Raw genomic sequence first — 24,565 nt, 5'->3', positions numbered from 1 at the left:
CAGAAACTATTTACCAAGACAACAGAACAGAGCAAACCAGTCTAAAAAATGATTTCCCATTCTATCCCAAATGCCTGTGTGCTAAGTTGCTCCAGTCGTGTCTGACTCTCTGCAACCCCAAGGACTGTAGCCCACCAGGCTTCTCTGTCCATGGGATTTCCCAGGCAAGAATACTGGAGTGGGTTGCCATTTCCTCCTCCAGGGGATCTTCCCGATTCAGAGATTGAACCTACATCTCCTTTGTCTCCTGCATTGCAGGTGGATTCTTTACCTGCTGACCTATCGGGGAAGCCCCAAATATCCCAAATGCCTGGATATTGCAATTTCAAATGGAAGCAAGAGCTTTCAGACCTTCATTAAATAAATCTTGGATATATGGTCATGATTAAGACCAAAGGAACTAAAAAGCTGATTGGAAATTCAGAGGCTCAGTCATTTGTCTCCAATGCCAAGGTAGTTGATGCTGCCAAATACCGGGGGACTTGGGGGAGTGAATTTTCAGAATAATTTATCATGGCTTAAAAGTCAAAATATGTTCTTCAAAAATTAACATGTGCCATTGGCAATCTAGAACTCAACAGCAGCAAGCCAAAACCTACAATCGACAATACATTGGAGAATACAGATAGTAGGAGTTAAATTGAAATTTTAAGGCCAAGTCCCCTCCCACCTAAAAAGGTTGCAACTGAAATCCACTTGTTAAGTCGGAATAGAAAGTCTGATCTTAAGAGATGTTTCTGACTTCCAGTTTTAGTTCTGACATGTAAAGAGCTTAGAAGTACTCACAACAAGAAAACAACTGTTCTCAAGGAAAAAATCAACAATTTTTGTATTCATCAGAGAATGGAGCTCCTTAGCAAACTCCTGCCCTCCCAACTGGCGAGACAGAGAAAAAGCCATAACACTAGAGGAAATTTTAGCCACTGACATCACAATTACAGCAAAAAGTGTACACAGCCTACCCCTTCCTAGTCAGATAAATTTAAATTTCACACTCTCTCAGATCCTTTTACCCAATACATCATGTTTGGCTTTCAATTTTTAAAAATCACAAGTCATACAAAAAGACAAAAAGCACAATCTGAATGAACAAAGGAAGCATCAGAACCAGACTCAGATATGGCAGAGAGTTTGGAATTATCAGACTGAGAATTTAAAATAACTACGATTAATATGCTAAGCGTTCTCAAGGGAACAGTAGACAAATGCAAGAAAAGACAGGGAAGATAAGAGACATGGAACTTTAAGAAAGAATCAAAAGAAAATGCTAGAAATCAAAAACACTGTAACAGAAATGATGAGTGTGTTTGATGGATTCATAAAGAAAAGAATCAGTTAACTTAAGGATATATCAATAGAAACTTTCAAAACTGAGAAACAAACAGAAAAGAATGAAAAAAAAAACTGAGCAGAATGTTCAAGGACTGTGGGACAGTTACAAAAAGGGTACATATATGTAATATCAATACTGAAAGCAGAGAGAAAGGAACAGAAGAAATATTTGAAGTTTTAAAGGCTGAGAATTTTCCAAAAATAAAGACAGACACCAATCCACGGATCCAGGAAGCTCAGAGCACAACAAACAGGATAAATAACCCCCAAAATCGATATGTAAGCATATCATATTCAAACTGCAAAAAAATCAAAAAGAAAATCATGAAAGAAGTCAGAGAAAATAATGCTTACCTATAGAGGAATAAGAACAATTCAACTGGACTTACCTTCAGAAACCATCGAAACAAAAAGAGAATAAGGTAAAATGTTTAAAGTATTGCTGACTGTGAGGATGGCCGGAAGGGGAAAGCTAATGGCAGTAATGGGAGATGAGGACACCATGACTGGCTTCCTGCTGGGTGGCATAGGGGTGCTTAACAAGAACTGCCACCCAAATTTCCTAGTGATGGACTTCCTTGGTGGCTCAGATGGTAAAAGCATCTGTCTAAAATGCGGGAGACCCAGTTTCAGTCCCTGGGTCAGGAAGATCTCCTGGAGAAGGAAATGGCAACCCAATCCAGTGTTCTTGTCTGGAAAATTCCATGGATGGAGGAGCCTGGTAGGCTACAGTGCATTGGGGTCGCAGAGAGTCGGTCACAACTGAGCAACTTCACTAGTGAAATTGAAGACACAGACACTTTCCAGCAGTTTCTAAACTGGGATGACATCAGCAGCATCCTTATCCACCAGTACATTGCAAAGATGGTGCAGGCATGCACTTGATGCCCTCTGGCACTGCATTCCAGCCATACTGGAGATCCCATCCAAGGAGCACCTCTGTGATGCTGCCAATGTCTCCATCCTGCACAGGGCCAGGGGCATATTCATGGCTGAAAACCCGCACTAAGGGACTCTCTGCAGCCATGTAGCCTCTCCCTAGGCTTGCTATCAACCCTTGTCTAAGATGTGAGCCTCTGAGTTCCAGTTCCCTGCCCCTTCCCACTCCACTGAGAGGCTAGGTGAGGTGCTTCCAGGTACCAGGGCTCTGCCATTAAAATCAAGGCTGGTTAGGGTAAAAATAAATAAATAAATGAAAATAAAGAGAGGAGACACAAATTACTGGTGTCAGAAATGAAAGAGAAACTAGCACTACTGATCCCATGGACAGTAAAATGATAATTAAAAAATACAGTTGACCCTTGAATGACACTGGTTTGAACCATGAAAAAATTTTTCCAATAAATACAACAGCACTACATGATCCACAGTTGATTGAATCTTGGATGCAGAACCATGAATGTGGAGGGCCTACTATAAAGTTGTGCATGAATTTCTTACTGCACAATGAATCAGTGTCCCTAACCCCCATGTTGCTCAAGGGTCAACTATGTTTTGAACAACTCTACAACCACTAATTTGATAAAAGATGAAATGGACCAATTCTTTGAAAGACAAACCTATAACCATTAAAGAAATTAAAATCAATAATTAATAACCTTCCAAAACAGAAAACACCAGGCCCAAATGGTTTCACTATTTTTTTTTAATAAAAAAAAATTTTAACACCAAAAACATTTTGTATTGGGGTATATATGTACCACATCTTCTTTATTCATTCCTCTGTCCATGAACATTTAGATTGTTTCCATGTCTTGGCCATTGTAAACAGGGCTGCAATGAGCCTTGGGGGTACATGTATCTTTTTGGGCCATGTTTTCCTCTGTATATATGCCCAGGAGTGGGATTGCAGGGTCATATAGTAGTTCTAACTGTAGTGTTTTAAGGAACCTCCATATTGTTCTCCATAGTGGCTGTACCAATTTACATTCCCACCAACAGTGCAGGTGGGTTCCCTTTTCTCCACACCCTCTCCAGCATTTGTTATTTGTGGATTTTTTGATGATAGCCATTCTGACTGGTGTGAGGTAATATCTCATTGTGGTTTTGATTTGCATTGTTCTAACAGCAATTTTGAACATCTTTCCATGTGCCTATTGGCCATCTGTATGTCCTCTTTAGAGAAATGTATATTCAGATGTCTGCCCATTTTTTGAGTGGGTTGTTTGTTTTGATGCTATTAAATGTCATAAGCTGTTTATAAATTTTGGAGGCTAATCCCTTATCAGTCACATCATTTGCAAATATTTTCACCCAATCTGTGGGTCGTCTTTTTGTTTTGTTTATTGTTTCCTTTGCTGTGCAAAAACTTTTGAGTTTAAGTAGGTCCCATTTGTTTATTTTTGCTTTTATTTCCATTATTCAGGGAGCTGGATTAAAAAAGATGTTGCTGTGATTTATATCAGAGAGTGTTCTGCCTATGTTTTCCTCTAAGAGTTTTACAGTATCTGGACTAACATTTAGGTCTTTAATCTATTTTGAGCCCATTTCTGTGTATGGAGTTAAGGAATGATCTAATTTCATTCTTCTACATGTGACTGTCCAGTTTTCCCAGCACCATCCATCAAAGAGACTATCTTTCCAATGTTGTGTAGCCCTGACTCCTTTGTCATAAATTAATTGACCATAGGTGCATGTGCTTATTTCTGGGTTTTCTATCCTGTTCCATTGATCTATATCTCTATTCTTGTGCCAGTATCATACTGTTTTGATGATTGTGGCTTTGTAGCATAGTCTGAAGTCAGGGAACCTGATTCCTCTAGCTCTGTTTTTCTTTTTCAAGATTGCTTTGGCTATTTGGGGTCTTTTGTGTCTCCATACCAAATGGTTCCACTATTGAATTTCATCAAACATCTAAGAAACAAATGATACCAATTCTCTGCAGTCTGTTCCAAAAGATAGATGCAGAGTGAACACCTCCTAACGCATTTTATGAGGGTCAGCATTATCTAATACCAAAACCAGGCACAGACATTATAAGAAAGGAAAACCACCAATCAGTATCTCTCATGGGCATAGATTCAAAAATCCTCAGCAAAATATTAGGAAATCAAATCCAACAATGTATAAAAAGGATATGACCCCACAACTCAGTGTGTATTCTAGATATCCAAGGGAAGCTCAAAATTTTAAAGTCAATTAATGTAACCCATTACATTAATAGGTAAAGCAGAAAAATCACATGATCACAGTAATAGATACAATAAAAGTATTCAGCAAGATACTACACCCTTTCATAGTAAACTCTAAGTCAACTAGAAAGAGAGGAAATTTCTTCAACTTGATAAAAGAAATCTGCAAAATGACTACAATTAACATAATTCTTAATGATGAGAAATTATAAATGATGCTTTCCCCCCTAAGATGGGCAACAAAGCAGGTATGTGCCCTCTCACTGCTCTTTATCCAAATTATACTGTAAGTCCTATCTAATGTAATAAAGATAAAAAGAGTAAGGAAAAGTGTACAGATTGAGAAGAAGGGGATAAACTCTCTTTGTTTGTAGGTGATATTATTGTCCATATACAAAATGTCAAAAAAATTAACAAAAAAACCCTTTCTGGAACTAATAAGCAATTGTTGCAAGGGTGCAAAGTCCAAGGTTAATATATAAGAGTCTGTTACTTTCCTATATGTCAGCAGTATACATTTGGAATTTAACAATAAAAAGCATGATATCATTTATGTTAGCAGCAAAAAATCAAAATCAGTCAGTCAGTTAATACTTAGGTATAAATCTAATAAAATTTTATAAGGTCTACATAAGGAAAACTGATGAAAGAAATCAAAGGTCTAAATAAATGGAGAGATATTCCATGTTCTTGTACAGGATGACTTGATACTGTTAAGGTGTTAGTTATCCCTAATGTAATCTATAGATTCAACTCAATCCCAGTAAAAATCCCAGCAATTTACTTTGTGGATATCAACAAACTGGTCGTAAAGTTTATATGGAAAGGCAAAAGATCCAGAACAACCAATTCAACACTCTAAAGAACATAGTTGGGGGACTGAAAATTCTCTAATTCAAGACTTACTCTAAAGCCACAGTAATCATGACAGTGTGGTATTGTTAAAAGAATAGACAAATCAATTTAATTGGGCCAAAGAGCCCAGAAATAGACCCATACAAATATAAGCAACTAATTGTTGACAAAGGAGCAAAGGCAATCCAGTGGAAAAGAATAGTCTTTTCAACAAATGGGGCTTAACAGCTGCAGATTCACATTCAGGAAAATGAATCTAGACACTGACCTTGCATCTTTTATGAAAATTGACTCAAAATGAACCATAGACCAAAATGTAAAATGCAAAAATATAAAACTTCTAGGAGATGATAGAAGATAAAATCTAGGTGACCCTGAGTTTGGCAATGAGTCTTTAGATACAATGCTAATTCTTTCTTTCCATGAAAGAAAAAATAGCTACGTTGGATGTCATTAAAGTGAAAAACTTTTGCTCTGCAAAAGATACTCTCTTAAGATAATGCAAAGACAAGCCATGCCCAGGGAGAAACTATTTGCAAAAGCACATCTGATAAAGGACCTGTATCCGCAACATATAAAGAACCATTAAACCTCAACAACAACAACAAATGGACAACCCAATTTAAAAGCTGGTGGACAGTTTATCAAAGTAAATATACAGATGGCAAGTATGGCACATATGAAAAGATGCTCTACATTATATGTTATTAGAGAATTATAAATTAAAATATTAGTGATATACTACTACATACCTACTAGCATGGCCAACATCCAAACCTCTAACGACATCTAATCCTGGTGAGGATATGAAGCAACAAGAATTCTCCTTCATTGCTGGTGGAGATGTAAAATGGTATAGCCACTTTGGAAGACAGTTTGGAAATTTCTTACAAAGCTAAACATAGTCTTGCCATATTTTAGCGTTCATGCTCTTTGGGACTTATCCAAATGCATTGTTAATTATGTTCACATAAAAACCTGCACAGGAGTATTTATGGCAGATTTACTTATAAATGTCAAAATTGGAGGCAACCAAGATGTTTTTCAGTAGGTGAATGTAAAAACAAATTGTTATGCAGTCATGCAATAGAATATTATTCTGTGATAACGAGAAATGAGGTATGAAGCCATGAAAAAACATGGTGGAAACTTACAAGCATAGTGTCACCTGAAAGAAGCCAATCTGAGAGAATTCCCCAGTGATCCAGTGGTTAAGACTGTACTTCCACTGCATGTGGCCTGACTTTGATCCCTGGTCAGGGAACTAAGATCCCACGTGCTGTGTGGTGGGGCAAAAAAAATTGTTTTTTCAATTAAAAAAGAAGAAACCAATCTGAAAAGGCTACATACTATGTAATTACAACTATATGACATTTTGGAAAAGACAAAACTATGGAAACAATAGAAAGATCAGTGGCTGCCTAGTGTTGAAGAAAGGGGAAAGGATGAATAGTTGGAGCATAGGGAATTTTTTAGAGCAATGAAATGCTTCTGTATCAGAGACAGAGGAACAAGAGGGAGGGAGGGAGGAAGTGGGGAGGGGAAAGGGAGAACAATTCATGCAGATCAACATTTTCTACATAAATGGACATGCTCTATATCTGTGCTGTCCAATATGAGAGCCCTATATAACTACTGCCCCTGGAGAAGGGATAGGCTACCCACTCCAGTATTCTTGGGCTTCCCTTTTGGCTCAGCTGGTAAAGAATCTGCCTCCAATGCGGGAGATCTGGGTTTGATCCCTGGGTTGGGAAGATGCCCTGGAGAAGGGAAAGGCTACCTGCTCCAGTATTCTGGCCTGGAGAATTCCATGGAATCTATAATAGTCCATGGGTTCGCAAAGAGTCAGACATGACTGAGTGACTTTCACTTGTAACTACTGAATACTTCAAATGTGGATAGTGCAGCTAAAGAACTGAATTTAAAATTTTATTTAATTTTCATTCATTTAAATTTAAATAGTCCCATGTGACTAATGGTTAATATATTGAATAGCACATGTATATATACTTTTCTCAACTGAGAATATTCAGTGTTTAAAAAAACTCATTGGATAAGTCATTTTGAGAGTGTACTACACTTAAAATATTAACTTTAAATATTTTGGATATTAAAAGTAGATTTATGTTCCATCTCCTGGAAATTTATTTGAGGGAAAAATGCATGAACAATGAAATAACAACTGAAATGTAACGTATACACATAAACTACAGACACTATTTTCAGCTCTGTGAGGATATAAAGACAATTATAAAGATAAAAACAAAAAGAGGTTAATAAATATTTTTGTTGTTGTTCAGTTGCTAAGTTGTGCCCAACTGTTTGTGACCCCAAGGACTGCAGCACACCAGGCCTCCCTGTCCTTCACTATCTCCCAGAATTTGCTCAAACTCATGTTCATTGAGAGTTCCATATATAAATATATGGAGAAGTCTTAAAAAGGAATGGAAAAAGAATATTTTGTGTGACCTAAAACCTGTTTTTATTCTTACCTACCAAAAATTCTAAATGTTAATAGTGCCCTAGGAAGGTTTCAAGTAACATTTTGAGCCATTCTCATTTTATTCATCCTGTCACAGTTTGGACAGTTTGAGGCTTGTATTTTAATAAATGTCCGTAGCTAGCTAGAAAATATTCATTACTGAAGGAAAACTCAGCAGTTGAAAATGATCACCAAAATGTTCATAGAAGTTCCAGGATAGCTATGGACTTCCAATTATTATATTTGAATTTAAGTGAAAAACACCTTATCTTCTGGGAAAGTCTTATCCTCTAAAAGTTTAATACTTCATTGAAATATGTCTTTTTAAGAACTTGCAATTTCTGTTGCCCACTGCTTTTCCTCAACTAATGCTGAGAGACTGGGAAGAACCCACCACTGCCCCAATGTCTGGTCATTTTGTTTACTTCCAATGTTCTCACTTCCCATCCGACTCGCTCCAGCACACAAACTCTGCTTTCCCTACATCATTTGTGTGAGTCTCTGCAGCATGACTGTGCATTCTAGACATGTGAATAGACTCTGAATTCAACAAAACTCTCCTTTAATTTAAACAGAACCCTAATTAAAACAGTGCTGCTTTAATTTCAACACCTATTTATTTATATTGGTGGCTCAACAGTAAAGAATCCACCTGCCAATGCAGGAGACGCAAGAGACGTGGGTTTGATCCCTGGGTAGGGAAGATCCCCTGGAGGAGGAAATGGCAACCCACCCCAGTATTCTTGCCTGGAGAATCCCATGGACAGAGGAGCCCGGCAGGGTTATAGTCCATAGCCCATGATGTCACAAAAGAATTGGACACAACTGAGCGACTAAAACAATATCTTTGTATCCTTCATTGATCATTGGATATTGTTCTAGATATTGACTACTTCATTACTCTTCATGTGGACTCCATTTTGTTCTTTAAATAGCTTACCTGTGTGTTCATCTTCAGCAAAGAGCTGAAAGCCAGGGAAGTCTCGGTTCTATCAATTTGGACTTGAATGCACATTTGATAAAATCCAGAACTTAAGGCCCCACCTCTTTGGATCACAGACACTTGATCTAGATCTCTTGCTTTCAGTCACGAATGTCACATTCAATCCAACTCATTAAATAAATCTAACAAATATAGGCCCCTTGGTCATTGAGTGTTTAGTAGATATTAAAGTCTGAAGAAAAATTACATTCTGCATTCTATATTACATTCCTCACATCCATCACTGACAAAGCCTGAAGTTCAAATCCTGATACTGGATTTTTGTTTTCCTTTATTGTTGCTCTCTGAATAGCATATGCAATTTTCAAGTTATTGTCTCTGTAGGATTCTTCTTTTCAAAGAAAAATCATTGTCAATGGTTTAAGGAAAACCCTGCCATGATCAAAGCAGTCATAGTCATTGGATGACAAAAAATAGGGAGGAATAATTTGAAGTGCAGCAATCTTTTTCTGGGAGCTGAATTTCTTTAGCCATCTGCAAACTGAAAGGAACTAACTAGGTGGTAGAATTCCACCATTGTTCACTACGTGGTTTGTGTATGCCAAGCTGAGATATTTTCAGAGTCTTTCAAAACTGCCTGATAACAAATAGAAAGAATAGTTTGATGACAGCTGATGTCTCTGAGTAGTGGAGATTATATTGTTGTCTTCCTTTGTGCTGTTCCTATTTCCCTCCCTCTCTATTAATGATCAATTGAAACATTAATATTCTGGGATAGATTTTTATAACGAGATGGAAAAATCAACAGAAACTTAAGAATGATTTCTCTAAAACTAAACTGGGATTTTGAAAACCTGATAATCCACTTAAACATTGATGGAGATATTTTTATTTTGATCTGGGTTGCTTGCTCTATAATGAAAGAATGGTATATGGTAGCACATAATTATAAAACTTGAAGTTGTCTCCCAGTATCAGTGGATACCTAAAGATGTGCTTTCAAATGAAGAGAACTTTAGTAAAGTCACAAAGCCTTGTTTCAGTTCATTGATGAATGATTTTATAATATTATAAAATCATATATACATCCAAATGTCACAGAGGGAAATATTAAAATACTAAAATCCTATTGAAGAGGCTTTGCTAAAATATATGCCGGAGGCACAGATTTCAGAAATGGTTCTATTTAATATCTTTATTAATTAGCTAGTACATGACTAAAACAATATATTAACGACAGGCATGAGTTTTGTTCCACTGAAAGAAGACGCTAATGAATACTAAAATTACCCAGGAGATGCATTATGCATTAATATAGCTCTAAATATGTTACTCATATGCTGTTTTTTTTAATGTTAGCTATCTTGAACCCCCACCTTGTTTGAAATCCTTTGAAATGCAGCATTTTAGAAAGTAACTTGATCAAATCAATGCATTTCTAATTACCTGGCTAGCCTAAGTCCAGATCACAAGATAAGACTGGGTTTGTGTTATAGCTTTGCCTGGGAAACTACTTTCGTTTTTAAATTTATTGGAACTGTAAAGAGGAAAGTGGATAAGTGCTTTCAGCTGTACTCTACACTTCTACAGGCATCTCTGGGTCATGGCTCTGAAACCCTGTCTCTACTCTCTGTCTTTGCCCTTCCCAGATCTACTATGTGTGTCTTCTGCAGGAACTTGGCCTGCTCCAGTTTCTGAACTGGTCATTGTAAGAATAGCAGAGACGATACCAGTAACTTCAACCCTCACATCTGGAGAAGTCCAGAATCAGGTCTTTTGAAGGACACAGTACACTGTACCACTTGGATGAATCACAGACATTCGTGTAACATCCTTATTACCACATCCCATTGCCACTCCCACTATGCAAAACTGGTTCCTCACATGGAATTTCTCTCTTGTGGTTTCCAAACATTCCCATTACCCACTGAACCTGAATGCCTACCCTGGATTCACACCTTTTTTGAGTAGGTCCCCTACAACTGGGCTGACTCGAGCATATTATCTCCTTTAGAGCTTTGGATGCTTACAAAATATGCATCTACTTTCCTTTGAGTAGCCATAATATAGCATTGTTCTTTGGTGAATTTGGGATGACCTATAGTTACCATGGGCTTCCCAGGTGGTTCAGTGGCCCGCCTGCCAATACAAGAGACAAAGGTTCGATTCCTGGGTCAGGAAGATCCCCTGGAGGAGGAAATGGCAACCCACTCCACTATTCTTGACTGGGAAATCCCATGGACAGAGCCCGGTGGGCTATAGTCCGTGGGGTTGCAAAGAGTCGGACACGACTGAACAACTGAGCATAGTTAACATATGACCCTTAGAGTATGTCTCTCAGTGATCAAATATGTCAAGCAAGTTTTGGATGTGGTTTGGAATTCTGGAAAATATAGAGAGTTAATATTTCATGTCACTTATTAAGCTCCTTGTGTCTTAGATATCATCTTTATTGGCACTAAAGAAGCTATTTTGTTTTGAAAATGTCCCTGGCCTGAATTTCTTGCCCCATCCAAGGGCCACTACACTGTCACTGAAAATAGCAGAAAAACATAAGCTGAAGATCTGCCAGGAACATTGCAGACAGCACCTCCAAAATGTTCAGTGCCGAAGTCCTGAGAATCAGTGTGAAAAAAAAAAAAAATGGCAAGAGGACATGTTTTGATAGTCAAATATGTTCAGAAAACTTATCACGCTATATTATCCTTCTTGGAGTTTCTCAGTACATATTGGCATGTTGAGAGGTTTGGGAAGTCTTGCAGTGAAAACAAAACTAGAACTTAACTTTGTTTAAATGATTTGCTGTTTTATGAATAGCACCTAATACTATTTAACAGGCCCTGTTTTTGAAAATACTGATGTCAGCACCACTCCAGCACTGTTTAGGGGATACATTTGATTCCCTGTAACAATGTCTCAGCAAGACAGGCTGGCACAGTATGATGTTCCACCCATCACTGCTGTCATTCCCTCCCCAATAGGTCCCTGGTACATCCTCAAACCTGCTTTGCACCGCGTACCATGATTTCTCCAAATATCTCCCATATGAACTGAGAATAATACAGCTCCAGAAGGGAGGAACTTCAGAGGTCTGCGCCAGCCCTGCTGTGAGACCTGGGAGGCCCAGGCAGAGTTTCAAGCTAAGGACCCTCACTTCCCCCACAGGTCGATTTGCCAGACATCCTGTTAATGAAAAAACAGGTCCTATATTTCTTTGTCCGGTGTTATTTTCTCCTCAGACAACTCAAGGAAGTGAGGTATGAAGGGGATGACCCTGTTAGGCAGAGGGGGGAATTCCATACTCTGTCAGGAGTCAGGGTGAGCAACCAGCATGAGCAGTGAAGGGACAGCTGCTGCTGCTGCTGCTAAGTCGCTTCAGTCGTGTCCGACTCTGTGCGACCCCATAGACGGCAGCCCACCGGGCTCCACTGTCCCTGGGATTCTCCAGGCAAGAACACTGGAGTGGGTTGCCATTTCCTTCTCCAGTGCATGAAAGTGAATTTGCTCAATCATATCTGACTCTTCATGACCCCATGGACTGCAGCCTACCAAGCTCCTCCGTCCATGGGATTTTCCAGGCAAGAGTAGTGGAGTGGGGTGCCATTGCCTACCCCCATAGAGAAGGTGTCCCCCAGAGTCAAGGCCACACCATCAACCTTGGGAGGACCCAGATGGAGGTGACCATATGAGGTGCCTCCCTCACTTGCTTGTTAGAGTTTCAGAAAGATGAAGGCCTTTGTCTGAAGGGAGATGGCCTCGGGTCAGTACAGTGTCCCAGTAACTGCTAGGAGTCACAGGGAGGACCCCGAGTGAGAACTGAGGGGACCACCCACTGTAATACAGGTGCACTTAACAGAGCCCAATTCTGCCCACCCTACTGTGAGCTCTGAAAGTGAAAGAAAGAGTTAGTCCCTCAGTCGTGTCCAATTTTTTGTGACCCCATGGACTGTAGCCCATCAGGCTCCTCTGTCCATGGAATTCTCCAGGCAAGAATACTGGAGTGAGTTGCCATTCCCTTCTCCAGGGAATCTTCCCAACCCAGGGATTAAACCCGGGTCTCCTTCATTGCAGACAGATTCTTTACCATCTGAGCCATCAGGGAAGCCCACTATGAGCCCTGAGAAGTCTCCAATTGGGTTAGCTGGTGGAGCTGTGAAATGCCTTCTCAGTTTCTTCAAGTGCTTATGGGACAAACAGGCCAGGAGACCCATGAGGCTCTAGAATACCACACTTAGAAAAAGTCTGGTGGAGTTGGCCTTCATCAGAGCAAGCAAACTTAGTTTACCAGCTGACACCACTTCTACCTTCCCCCTCTTCCTTAGCCTGCGGTGTCCCATTGCCATGCCTCCTACCCACACTCTTGCTTACTGGTACCAACAAAAGCCATCATGCCTCAGTATGAGAACCAGTGGTGCAGCACATATGAGCAGTGCTTTCAGGACCACAAGGAGACCCAAAGACTCAGCATCAGGAGTGTTCATAGGCACCTCATCAAGCATATCAGCTGAGAATTCCGGTGGTCAAGCAGAGAACAAAGTCAGAGAACCACGCAGCTTTGCCAGACACTGAGAAGTTACCCAAACATACTTTCAATTAGAAAGTGGTTTTGTTGGTGATTTTCCTGGGACTCAGTTATCAAATGAAAGAGCCCCTCACAAATTCAGACATGGTGAATGTCAGAAAAAATGATAAGGAGCACTTCACTTCCTGGTATCCCTAGGAGAGCCTCTGAGCATATGCAGCTGGTCTTTGGGGGTGGATGTGAAGGAAGTGGACAACTCCTGTGTCCTTCTCAGAAAACTGGACCTCACCTAAGATGCGAAGCTGAGTTATGTAAAGGGCATGCATGCATAAGATCAAGCCCTTGGTGACTGTTCTGAGCCTAATATTCATGACTGTATCACAGTGGGAGGGATGGGATGCCCTGTGCTCTTGTCCCAGAGCAGGTGAACACAGTATGCAAATTAGATATTTCATTCACGTCGTTTCCCGGGAGCTTCTGAGAAATAAATGTGATTCTCCTTCGAGGCAGGATGGTAAGAAGCCACTGGGCACCTTTGCCCTGGGCGGGGAGGGTCAGAGCCCTCAACATCAGACTGGCATTTAAATTAGTTATTGTGTATAATTTGCCAAACCCTGTATGTTCTAGGTTTTAGGTGGTGATTAAATGAATGAAAACAAGGGTAGATTAGATGGAAGGACTTTTCATAGGGAGGGAAGTTGGTGATCCTTTACACAGATTTAGGGGATTTGTGTTGCATCTAACTGGGGATGTGTATCTTATACCCATATTGAATAATTTATCATGTGATAGGGAAATATTACATAGTGTTTCTTGCTAATCAGCATTTTGAGTGATTGGATTTTATTTATTTTTAAAAACATATTCATTTATTATTTATTTATTTGGCTGTGCCGGATCTTACTTGTGGCATTTGGTATCTTCAATCTTCATTGCACCATGCAGTATCTTTAGTTTCAGCATGCAAACTCTTAGTTGTGGCATGTGGGATCTGGTTCCCTGACCAGGGTTTGAACCCAGGTCCCCTGCATTGGGAGCATGGAGTCTTTGTCACTGGACTACCAGGGAAGCCCCTAGATTTTTTTGGTTCTAGGATGCTACATATTTTCTGGCTTCTGCTGGAGTTAAAAAAAAAGCAACAGACTGAATTATGTCATCAGGGTCCAAATTAATCACAGTAATAAATGCCATGTTGAAGTCTCAACACAGGCCAGTCAATGTGCCAGATACTTAACACATTTTAACTACATCCTACCAGTTCTACAAGACAGAGCTTATATCAAACTTACTTCACAGATGCAGAGCCTGGTGCTCACAGAGTTGTCATGTGCCCTAATTTATGTGACTGTTAAGGGACAAATTTGAAACTTGATCCAGGTTGGGATTAGTCAAGGGCCCAGTCAAGAGCCCACATTACTCCAGTTCTTCCAGTCTGAGGCCCACCTGTGTTTCTTATATTCATTTTTTTTTCCTTCCTAAAAATGCAACTCAGGTAATTAAAAAAAAAAAAACAAAAACCCGTGCTTATACTACTGGATTGGAATACTTTCCCAGAGCAATGTGAGTACCAAAATAAATGACAGGCATGAATAAAGAAAAGAAAGCTAGTACTCAGTAACAAAATGATCATCTACATATGCAATGTCAGCTAACTCAAAAAATCAGAGGCTCAGATAATCATGCTGGACAGTCCCTTCCCCATAAATATATAAATCTCTCAGAAAAGAATTTACATCAGAATCTAAGTCTGGCTGGTGAAGAGAAGGAAAATATGAGTGTATTTTTCCCACATGACAGAATACCACCTGTATGGAACTCCTGCCTTATGCTTCAGCTTCTCCATCTCACATCACTCCTAAGACAGGGACCAAGGTTTGTGGTAAGGACACTGCTCCGTGTTTGTAGGAATGAGGCATTTCTCAGGAAACCTTTAACCCAAGAGGAAAGAGCCAAGAGGAGGGTCTCAATGTTAGAGGGCATGGAAGACTAAGACCCCAGAATACAGGGGAGTCACACCTAGACAGTTTTCCATCTGCTATTGGACTTAGCCCCAGAGAGAGCTGGCAAGCTGAGCACATCCTCACGTATTCTTCAGGTTTCTCAGGGACTTAACAGCCTTGGCCTAAGAACAACAGAAAGAGGTAAGTAAAAAGAGTGCCAGTCTTTGATAGATATGAAGGTGGGGACCCTGAATGAGGAATGATGGAAGGACCCAGTCAGAAGAGTGGGGTTTCTGTGAAGTCTGGCTCAGGCCATCAACCCTTAGAAGTCCAAAACAGTCCTGGCTCAATGTGGCTAATCCTGGCTTCCAGTTGGAGGGTCCCAGAAGGGGAGTATCTTGATTTAATGGGAGAAGCTTCAAGTTAGCAGAGAGTAGAGTCCCTTGCCTGGTCAGGTTCAGATTCTGACCAGAATCTGAACAAGTATAATGGAAGCACTCACCCCAGAACAGAGAAGCCCCATGAATTCCCCAATGCTGTCAGCCCTGAGATGCACAGGACAGATGTTTGAGGTAGAGGAACCCCCTCAGTCTCCCTAGACAGTCTTATGGAGATGAGGACCCTGGACTGGTGGGACAGTCACAGATCTGCAGAGAGAAAACCCAGGCCTTAACAAGAGTCAAAGAAAGTATTAACAGGAGACCTCCAAAACTAGAGGGAGACAAATAGAATTCAGTAAATTCTTAGCCCTGAGAGACCCAAAAGAGCTACTTGTGAGTGGTCCCCTCATTCCACCAGTGTGATCTCAGGGAGGGCAAAGCCTTCTCTAGCAAGATCGGACCCCAGTTCTGCAGAGTGGGTAATCTTGACCATAACCGGCCTTAAGGTGAGGACCATCAGTATAATGAGAGGATCTCTCCACCAAAGAGGGAGGCTCACAGAGTGGTGCCCCTCCTGACAAGCAGAGATGCTCAGAGCAGCGCCCTGACTCCCCCCACTAGGGACTCAGGGAGGCGAAGGCTTTGGGGACTGGAGAACTCAGGTTCATAGGTGGAGGCGTCCCGGGCTCTGCACAAGGAGGACTCGGGGACGGATGAATATTGAGCTACCAGGGTTCCCGTAGCACGCTGCCCCTGCCGTCGACCGCACGTATGACCTTACGCAGCTCCCTTCCACTTCCGCTTCGAAGGCGAGAAGCTTGACCGATAGCCGCAGCGACCGTTTGGCGGAGACTTAGTGTCCAGGACTCGTCCGGAACCAAGGTGAGGACCTGAATGTAGCTGAAAGGACTTTCCCAGCCCTCCCAGTAATAAAAGTGACCCATCCACATCCCACCCTGTGATATGGCTCTTGTGGGCCCCTCAGAGCTATCGGCTGAGTGTGGTCTAGCGTGTCTCTGGCGAAGGCGTTGGTCTGTGGGGGTAGGCCCGGATCTACCCGCGCAGGAGCTCTAGGTCCTAGATAACGGCCCTGAGGGCCAATGAGCAGACTTTGACACCGCAAGGGGGCCGCAATGAGCGGCTCCCCTATACTGGGCTCTAGGAGGCCCCGGGTAGAGCTGGCCAACTGTGGTGCCCCCTGGTGTACTCTGGAGGTGGTATCGGGGAGGTGAGAGCCTTGCTCTAATGGAATAAACCCAGTTTAACAGAGGGACCTAGTCCCCAACAGGATTCATGGCTGTGACACTGAGTGAGGATGGGGGCCCCTCCCAAAAGAAACGGGGCCACGTAAAGCGCCAGCCCTGTTTTCAGGCCTGGGAGAATCGGACATTTTGACACTTCCCAGGTCATCTCAGGGAAGTGACAGACCAGGTCAAAGGGGGCAGCCTCAGGTTGGCAAGCGAGGGTTTCGGGTTTACCAGGTGTCATGGTGAGAAACTCGGAGGCTGTGGGGGATGTACCACACCACGTCATTCTGACACATCCTCCGTGTTGTCATCCATGGCACACTTCAGGGATACATGTCGGTTCCCACTGCGGGCTAATGGGGAAGTAAGGGTCTTGGTCTGAGGGGAGTGGCCAGCAGAGGGAGAAATCTTAGACTCTGTCATGGAGTCAAATGTAGACCATAGTTGCTTCTATGTCCTGGCTATTATAAATAGTGCTGCAATGAACACTAGAGTACAAGTGTCTTTTTCAGCTACTGTTTCCTCAGGGTATATGCCCAGTAGCGGGATTGTTGGCTCATGTGGTAGTTTTATTCCTAGTTTTTTATGCAGAGTGAATTAAGTCAGAAAAAGGAAAGCCAATATCATATATTAATGCATATATATGGAATCCAGAAAGATGGTACTGATGAACCTATTTTCAGGGCAGCCTGGAGATGCAGACATAGAGAACAGACTCATGGGCACAGTGCGGGAAGGAGAGGGAGGGGCAGATTGAAAGAGTAACATTGAAAACACACACATTACCATATGTAAAATAAATAACCAGTAGAAATTAGTTTTACGACTCAGGGAGCTCAAAGCCAGTACTCTGACAGCTTAAAGAGGGGTGGGATGGGGTGGGAGGTTGGGAGTGAGTTTCAAGAGGGAGGGGACATACAGTATACCTATGGCTGATTCATATTGATGTGCGGCAGAAAATGACACAATATTGTAAATAAATTTATTTTTAAAAAGACATATAGAAGAAAAGAGAAGCAAAAAAACATATTTTAGACTTTGAATTGGGATCTTGTGTGGGACCACAGGAACATCAACCTACCTGCAACAGCTTCCATTCTTAGGAAACGGTGTTTGGTAAGATGAGGTGATCTTCACTTCCTCCTGTTGGGACACAGGGTGGTTGGCTTTTACTATCACTCAGGCATCAGTTCAGGAGAAAGTAGAGGTTCTCTACCAGGAGCCCAATTGAGGAACCTGAGTGAGGACTCAGAGCGTCTGTCCCAACCCTTGCATTTCAGCCCAGGAAATCTCATGGAAGGGCTGTGAGGTTGAGCATCTGTTTCACTGCTTTATACCAAGTCTAGGGGAGGGGAAATATCTAGTCTGAAGGTGCAGCCACCAGTTAGCAAATGGATAATAGTGCCCAACGTTTTAAGGAGCCAAGGTAAGACCATGAATGATGATCCCAGTGAGCTCAGGATAGGAAAGACCCTACTGAGCTCTCAGCACTGGGTATCCCCTCGGAAGGAGGTGGACTGAGGCATCCTTTCACTTGCTTCTGGATCATGTGGAGGTCTGAAGTGTCTGCATCGGAGTAGCAGAGGGAAGGGTGCCCAGGCTCCGCCAGGACTTGATGTAAAAATACTGGAAATGAGCTGAGAGGACCCCACTGCCAGCACCTGCTATCACCTCAGTAAATCCAAAGCAGGGCTGAGAGGATGCAGAGGAAAAATCTAAGGCCTCTGTTCTTCCTCTGTGGGATTCTCAGGGGACACGCTGACCAGGAAAACAGGAGCCTTGTGGATTCCTAGGGCAGTGTCCTCAAGGACGCCTGCAGAGGCAGCCTTTGATTAAGCCAAGGTAGAATCTCCCTGTTTTAAGGTGCTCATGTCACCTCATTCTCCATCCTCCAGGTGCCCCAATCCCCTGTCTATTGGCCCAGACTCCTGCCTACAGTCCCTGAGCACGGCCGTCATGCCTCGTGGGCAGAAGAGTAAGAACCGTGCTCGTGAGAAACGTCGCCAGGCCCGGGCTGAGACCCAGGGTCTTCATGATCAGGCCACCACATCTGGGGGAGAAGAGACCACCCCCTCCTCTCCTCCTGATTCAGAGAGCGCTCCCTCAAGCTCGTCTGCTGCTGGCACCCCCAAGGGGCCTCAGGGAGCCCAAGGCACCACCAGTGCTGCTACAGGTGCTATACGCAAAAGATCTGGTGTCGGTGGCAAAGCACACTCAAGATCTGATGCAGGTGGCAAAGCACGCTCAAGATCTGGTGTAGATGCTGAGGGCCAAGTTCAGGAAGGTGAAAATTCCTCCCAGGCCTCAGCTGGTGAGAGTGCTCGCACAGATCTTCTGACCAGGAAAGCAGAGATGTTGGTGCAGTACATGCTGTTTAAGTATAAAGTGAGGGAGCTCATTAAGAGGTCCGAAATGCTGAAGGCAGTCAATAAAAGGTACAGGGAGCAATTCCCTGAGATCCTCAGCAGGGCCTCTGAGCGCATGGAGCTGGTGTTTGGCCTGGTGCTGAAGGAAGTCAGGCCCAACAGTCACTCCTATACCCTGGTGAGCCCCCTAGATCTCGGCGACAGTGAGTCTATGAGAGGTGACTGGGGGCTGCCGAAGAATGGTCTTCTGATGCCTCTGCTGGGTGTCATCTACCTCAGTGGCCGCCGCGCCTCTGAGGAGGCGGTCTGGAAGTTCCTGAATGTGCTGGGCATCTATGATGGAAGAAGGCACTTCATCTTTGCAGACCCCCGGAAGCTCATCACAGAAGATCTGGTGCGGGAAGAGTACCTGGAGTACCGCCAGGTGCCAGGCAGCGATCCCCCTCGCTATGAGTTCCTGTGGGGTCCGAGAGCACTCATGGAAACCAGCAAGACGAAAGTCCTGGAGTTTTTGACCAAGGTCAAGGATTCAGTCCCCGATGCCTTACTGCCGCATTATGAGGAGGCTTGGAGAGAGGAGGTAGAGAGCACTGGAGCCAGAGCTGCAGCCAGTATTGGCCTTTCTGCCTCAGCCAGACATGGCACTTGTGCCTCAGCCAGTGCTGGCCCTTCTGCCTTGGCCAGACCTGGCACTTCTGCTACAGCCAGGGCTGGCACTTCGGCCTCGGCCAGGGCTGACATGTCTGCCTCTGCCAGTGCTGGCCCTTCTCCCTTGGCCAGTGCTGGCCCTTCTGCCGCAGCCAGGGCTGGCACTTCTGCCTCAGCCAGTGCCCACTCCAGGGCCACATCCAGCCGCTCATCTTGCCCCTAGTGTGGTCTGAAGCCCATTCTTCACTTTGTGGTTGGAAAAGCCTGTCAACCTGTGTTCCTGATATGCATCAATAACTTGTTGACTTTTTATTCCTCAATTTTCAATTGTTACTTTTTTCAACAAAGTTTATTTTAGGTTCATGATAGAAGTATATGAATTAAATGGGTCACATGCAGTTCGCTGTTTGTCAGATTTAGGATTAAGAGTTCTGTTTTTTGAAATACAGATTGGAAATCCTCAAATCATTTTGTGACCCAGGATGAGAATAACTACACTTTAGGATAAGGATATGCTTAGAAATGTGAAAGACACCACACTAATAGAGGCTCAGAACATTGATACATTAGTAGAGAGCTGAAAGTTTGTCATTTTTTGGTTTGCTTTACTCTCTGTTTAGTTTCCCTTTATGTAAATGTAAAAGATATATACTTTGATCAGATTATATTTTTCAAGAATGTTTGAGAATATAAATTATAGCAAATGATTTATACGTGGTCTTCTTTTACACAAACATTAATTGAGCATCTGCTCTTAAAGCTTCATGCTTGTACTGGCAATGTTTAGTCAAAAAAAAAAAAAAAAGCATTGCACGCCTCTGCCCATGCAGTTATAGTTTCTCAGAGAAGCTGTCATTGTTTGGAAGAGGCTGAGTTACTATCTAAATCAGGAAGAACAAGAAAGAAGCAAGGTAAAGAGGGGGTGGCGAGAACATATTACTTTGGTTTCATTGCTAGGCAGAAGTTTGGCTGATTGGGGAGGTTGGATCATTTTTTGTTTTGTATTTTCTTCAGTTGGAACACTGCATAGTCCCTGACATCTCTTAGATGCCAAAAAAAAAAAAAAATCCCAGCTGATGTAACATCTGAGGTCAAGGTAATCATAGTAATAGCTGCCATTGCCCCTAATGTCTCAATAGAGACAGGTGTCATGCCCGATGCTTTCCAAAAATACATATATTCCACCAGTCCAACCAGACAGAGCTTATCAAACTCACTTCACAGTGGAGAGCCCGAGGCTCATAGTTAAGAGTTTGGTTTTGTGCCGAAATACTTAAGGCTGGTAAATGACAGAGCTGGGACTAGACTCCTGCCCTAAACTACTTTAGCACTCATACTATTCTCTCCCCACCCTGAGACATACCTTTGTCTTTTTTTTAAACAAGTACTTTTAACATTTGACATTTCATTTCCTTTTCCTTATTTATTTACTATTTATTTGGCTGTGCTGGATCTTACTTGCAGCACGTGGGGTCTACTTCCCTGACCAGGGATCGAACCTGGGGCCCCTGCAGTGGGAGCCTGGAGTACTAGCTACTGGACCACCAGGAAAGTCCCCACCATGTATCTTTTATTTTAGTGTTTTTCTCAGTACTTCAAAATTTGTCCTAGGTGATAAAAAAATGAATGCCCTTGTGCTCAAGCTACTGGATTGGAATGTGTAGCCAGAGCAGTAATACCAAATATATTTAACAAAAAATACAAATACCTTATTCATTACTCACAGATAAATGAAAGAGACAGTATTCAGTGCCAGTATAAGCATGTACATTGGCCATGTTAGATAACCTCTGAAGACCAAGGGCTCTCCATATCATGCCTACAGTCTCTTGCCTATAGAAAGTAAATCTATCAGAACAGAAATGACATGAGAACCTTCATCTGGCTGATGAGGAGGTAGAGTGATGTACTTTTTTTTCCCCTGATGGGCTACCACCTCTCCTGGGACTCCTTGGGCTATAGCTTGTCCATCTCCCATCACTCCTGGAACAGGGACCCATTCATTCTCTGTAGCATTACAGAGCAAACATGGCTCAAGAGTTTGCAGAGATGTGGAATTTCCCCAGAACCCTTTGATCCAAGACACAGAAAGCAAGATGAGGACCCCATGTAGGAGGATTGAGGAGAGCAAGACCCAAGAATATGGGGAGAGTCACTGGGACAGCACTCTCGTCTGCTCTCAGACACAGAGGATCTCAGAACTGTTAGGCTAGGCATGCCTTGCTTATTCTTCAGGCTTCTCAGAGACCTAAGAAACTTGGTCTTGGGGTAGAGTTCTGAGGTTGGATAGTAGAAAGGGTCAGTCTCTCAGAAAAGATGGTGATTAACCTGAATGAGGGTGATAAAAAGACCCAGCCACAACAGTAGCAACCTGTAAAGACCCATCGTCCTTGGCGATCCCATGAAGTCAGAACAATCCAGGCTGCTGTGGCTAACATTCTCCTCAGGTCCCGGGAAGGTGGGGACATAGGGAATCAGCAGAGTCCTCAGCCTCAGATCATCAGAGACTAGAACCCCAGGAAGGGTGCAGAGTCAAATTGAAGACCCAGGGCCCACCAGAAGTCAAATTGTGAAGCCCGAGTGGAGACTGAGGGGTCTACCCATCCTTGAATAGAGACAAAGAGTGTCATGCTGTACCCTTTGATATCAGTTCTAGAAAGCTCAGGGGAGGACTGTCAGGCAAGGCTCTCCCTCACTTCTTTATATCAGGCATTCTTCTTTTTGTCGTTGAATCACTGAGTCGTGCCTGACTTTTTTTTTTTTAATGTTAGCTCATATCTTTATTAACCAATATACAATTACTTGTCTTCTGGTTTGTTGAAACAATAGGTCAGACAACATTTGCCACAATAATGTCTGTCGAAGTGACTGGCCATAAAAACTCCAGCACCACGTTCATCTGAGGGACACTCCTGGCGAAGGTGGCTGATTTTGCCATTCTCATCCACCTTGTAGTATTTCAGAACAGCCAATTTAACCTTCTTTCTCTTATGCTTGTTCTTCTTGGGAGTAGTGTAAGACGACTTCTTCCTTTTCTTAGCACCACCATGAAGTCTCAACACTAGATGAAGAGTGGACTCCTTTTGAATGTTGTAGTCAGACAAAGTACGTCCATCTTCCAGTTGCTTGCCAGAAAAGATCAGTCTTTGCTGGTCAGGAGGAATTACTTCCTTATCCTGGATCTTGGCCTTTACATTTTCTGTTGTATCCGAGGGCTCGGCCTCGAGAGTGATGGTCTTCCCCGTCAGGGTCTTCACGAAAATCTGCATCTTGGCGGCTCCACTGCAGATGGCGGATCTGAAAGCTGTGCCTGACTCTTTTTTGACCCCATGGACTGTAGCCCCTCAGGCTCCTCTGTCCATGGGATTCTCCAGGGAAGAACTGGAGTGGGTTGCCGTTTCCTCCTCCAGGGAATCTTCCCAACCCAGGGACCGATTTAGGTCTCCTGCATCTCCTGTATGTACCACAGGCAGATACTTTACTGCTGAGCCACCAGAGTGGCCCTATATCAGGCCTAAGAGAGATCAGATCTTTGCTGTAAAGTACAGCCACCAGTCATGAGAAAGGAGGGATATGGTGCCTGCCAGGCACTGCAGTAGATGCTTTACAGTTACCACCACATGCCATCAGTCCTTCCAGACGGGGTTTGTCAAACTCACTTCACAGATAAAGAGCCTGAGGCTCTCTCAGAGAGTTTAATGACGTGACAAACTTCCCATGGCTGGTAAGTGACAAGGATGGTTGTAGGCCCTTGAGTTGAGTTAGTCTAAAGCTCACCCTCTCCTGCAAGCCTGAGCTGACCTTGTGCCCTTAATTCCCTTTTTATTTTCATTACTGTGAAATGAATCGGAAGCAATAAGAAGGACTCTCATGTCAAACTATTATATTGTAATACATAACTAGAGCAATAATAATAATAAAACTAAATGTGACATATGAAGAGAGGAAACAAAGCAATAATGTTTGCTGACAATAGGATCATCTGTCCATATATATGAGGTCTCGGATAAGCTTAAAAGATCTGAAAGCTTTAAAGTTACACGTAAGCTCAAAAGATCAGGATTCAAAAACAAATAGTCTCACAGCCATTTCTTTGTATAAAGAAATATCTATTAGACATAAAATAAAAAGTTTATTTATTAGAACAGAAGTTGCCTGTGAAGTCTGGTTGAAGGAGAGAAGGGACAGGTTACCATGTTTGTTTCTCTCACGGGTCTCTACTGGGCCCCCTTACTTAGGCCATGGATTTCCCAGCTCTCATCACTCCTAGGACAGGGACTCCTCCTCTGCAACACTTGCAGTAGGGAAACTGTTTGGGGCTTTTCAGAGATGTGACATTTCCCAAGAAGCCATTTATCAAAGGGCCTATAGGAAGATACCCATGCATCTGGACTGAGGAAAGCAACACCCCAGAATATTAGGTATAAGAAGGCTCCAGGCAGAGCTCTCAAGCTAAACATCTCGCTCACAGTACAGTTGTCAGAGACTTGAGACCTTTGGTCTAAGGAGGGCAATCTCAGGTCAGAGAAGGAATTGTCAGATATATATGTAAAGCCCCTTAAAAATAAGTGAAAGAAATAGCCACCCAGAACCACTGGGGTTCTGTAGTGTCCAGTTACTGATATCAGCCCTGGGAGGTCCTGAATTCCATCATAGAATGAGGAACAGAGAGGCTTTGAGAGCTGAGAAAGAGAGAGTGCTACTGCCATGGGTAGGGCA

The 24,565-nt window shown here is 42.7% G+C and overlaps 2 protein-coding genes and 1 pseudogene across 2 annotated transcripts; 2 read left to right on the top strand and 1 right to left on the bottom strand.

Moving 5' to 3' along the window:
• Positions 1-1,786: 1,786 nt before the first annotated feature.
• LOC133052867 (V-type proton ATPase subunit F-like) lies at positions 1,787-2,341 on the top strand (annotated as a pseudogene).
• Positions 2,342-18,788: 16,447 nt separating this feature from the next.
• LOC133051456 (melanoma-associated antigen B2-like) lies at positions 18,789-20,069 on the top strand. Its single transcript, XM_061135878.1, has 2 exons — positions 18,789-19,032; positions 19,063-20,069. The coding sequence occupies exons 1-2, from the start codon at positions 18,789-18,791 to the stop codon at positions 20,067-20,069; spliced, it is 1,251 nt and encodes a 416-aa protein (XP_060991861.1).
• A 2,537-nt stretch (positions 20,070-22,606) lies between these two features.
• Positions 22,607-23,118, bottom strand: LOC133051926 (ubiquitin-ribosomal protein eS31 fusion protein-like). Its single transcript, XM_061136609.1, has one exon. The coding sequence runs from the start codon at positions 23,113-23,115 to the stop codon at positions 22,645-22,647; it is 471 nt and encodes a 156-aa protein (XP_060992592.1). The 5' UTR covers positions 23,116-23,118; the 3' UTR covers positions 22,607-22,644.
• Positions 23,119-24,565: the final 1,447 nt, after the last annotated feature.

Source organism: Dama dama, chromosome X (assembly GCF_033118175.1).
Source record: "Dama dama isolate Ldn47 chromosome X, ASM3311817v1, whole genome shotgun sequence".
NCBI classification, from domain to species: Eukaryota; Metazoa; Chordata; class Mammalia; order Artiodactyla; family Cervidae; genus Dama; species Dama dama.
Note: the sequence above shows the minus strand (reverse complement) of the source record. Positions and strands in the feature narration are given on the sequence as shown.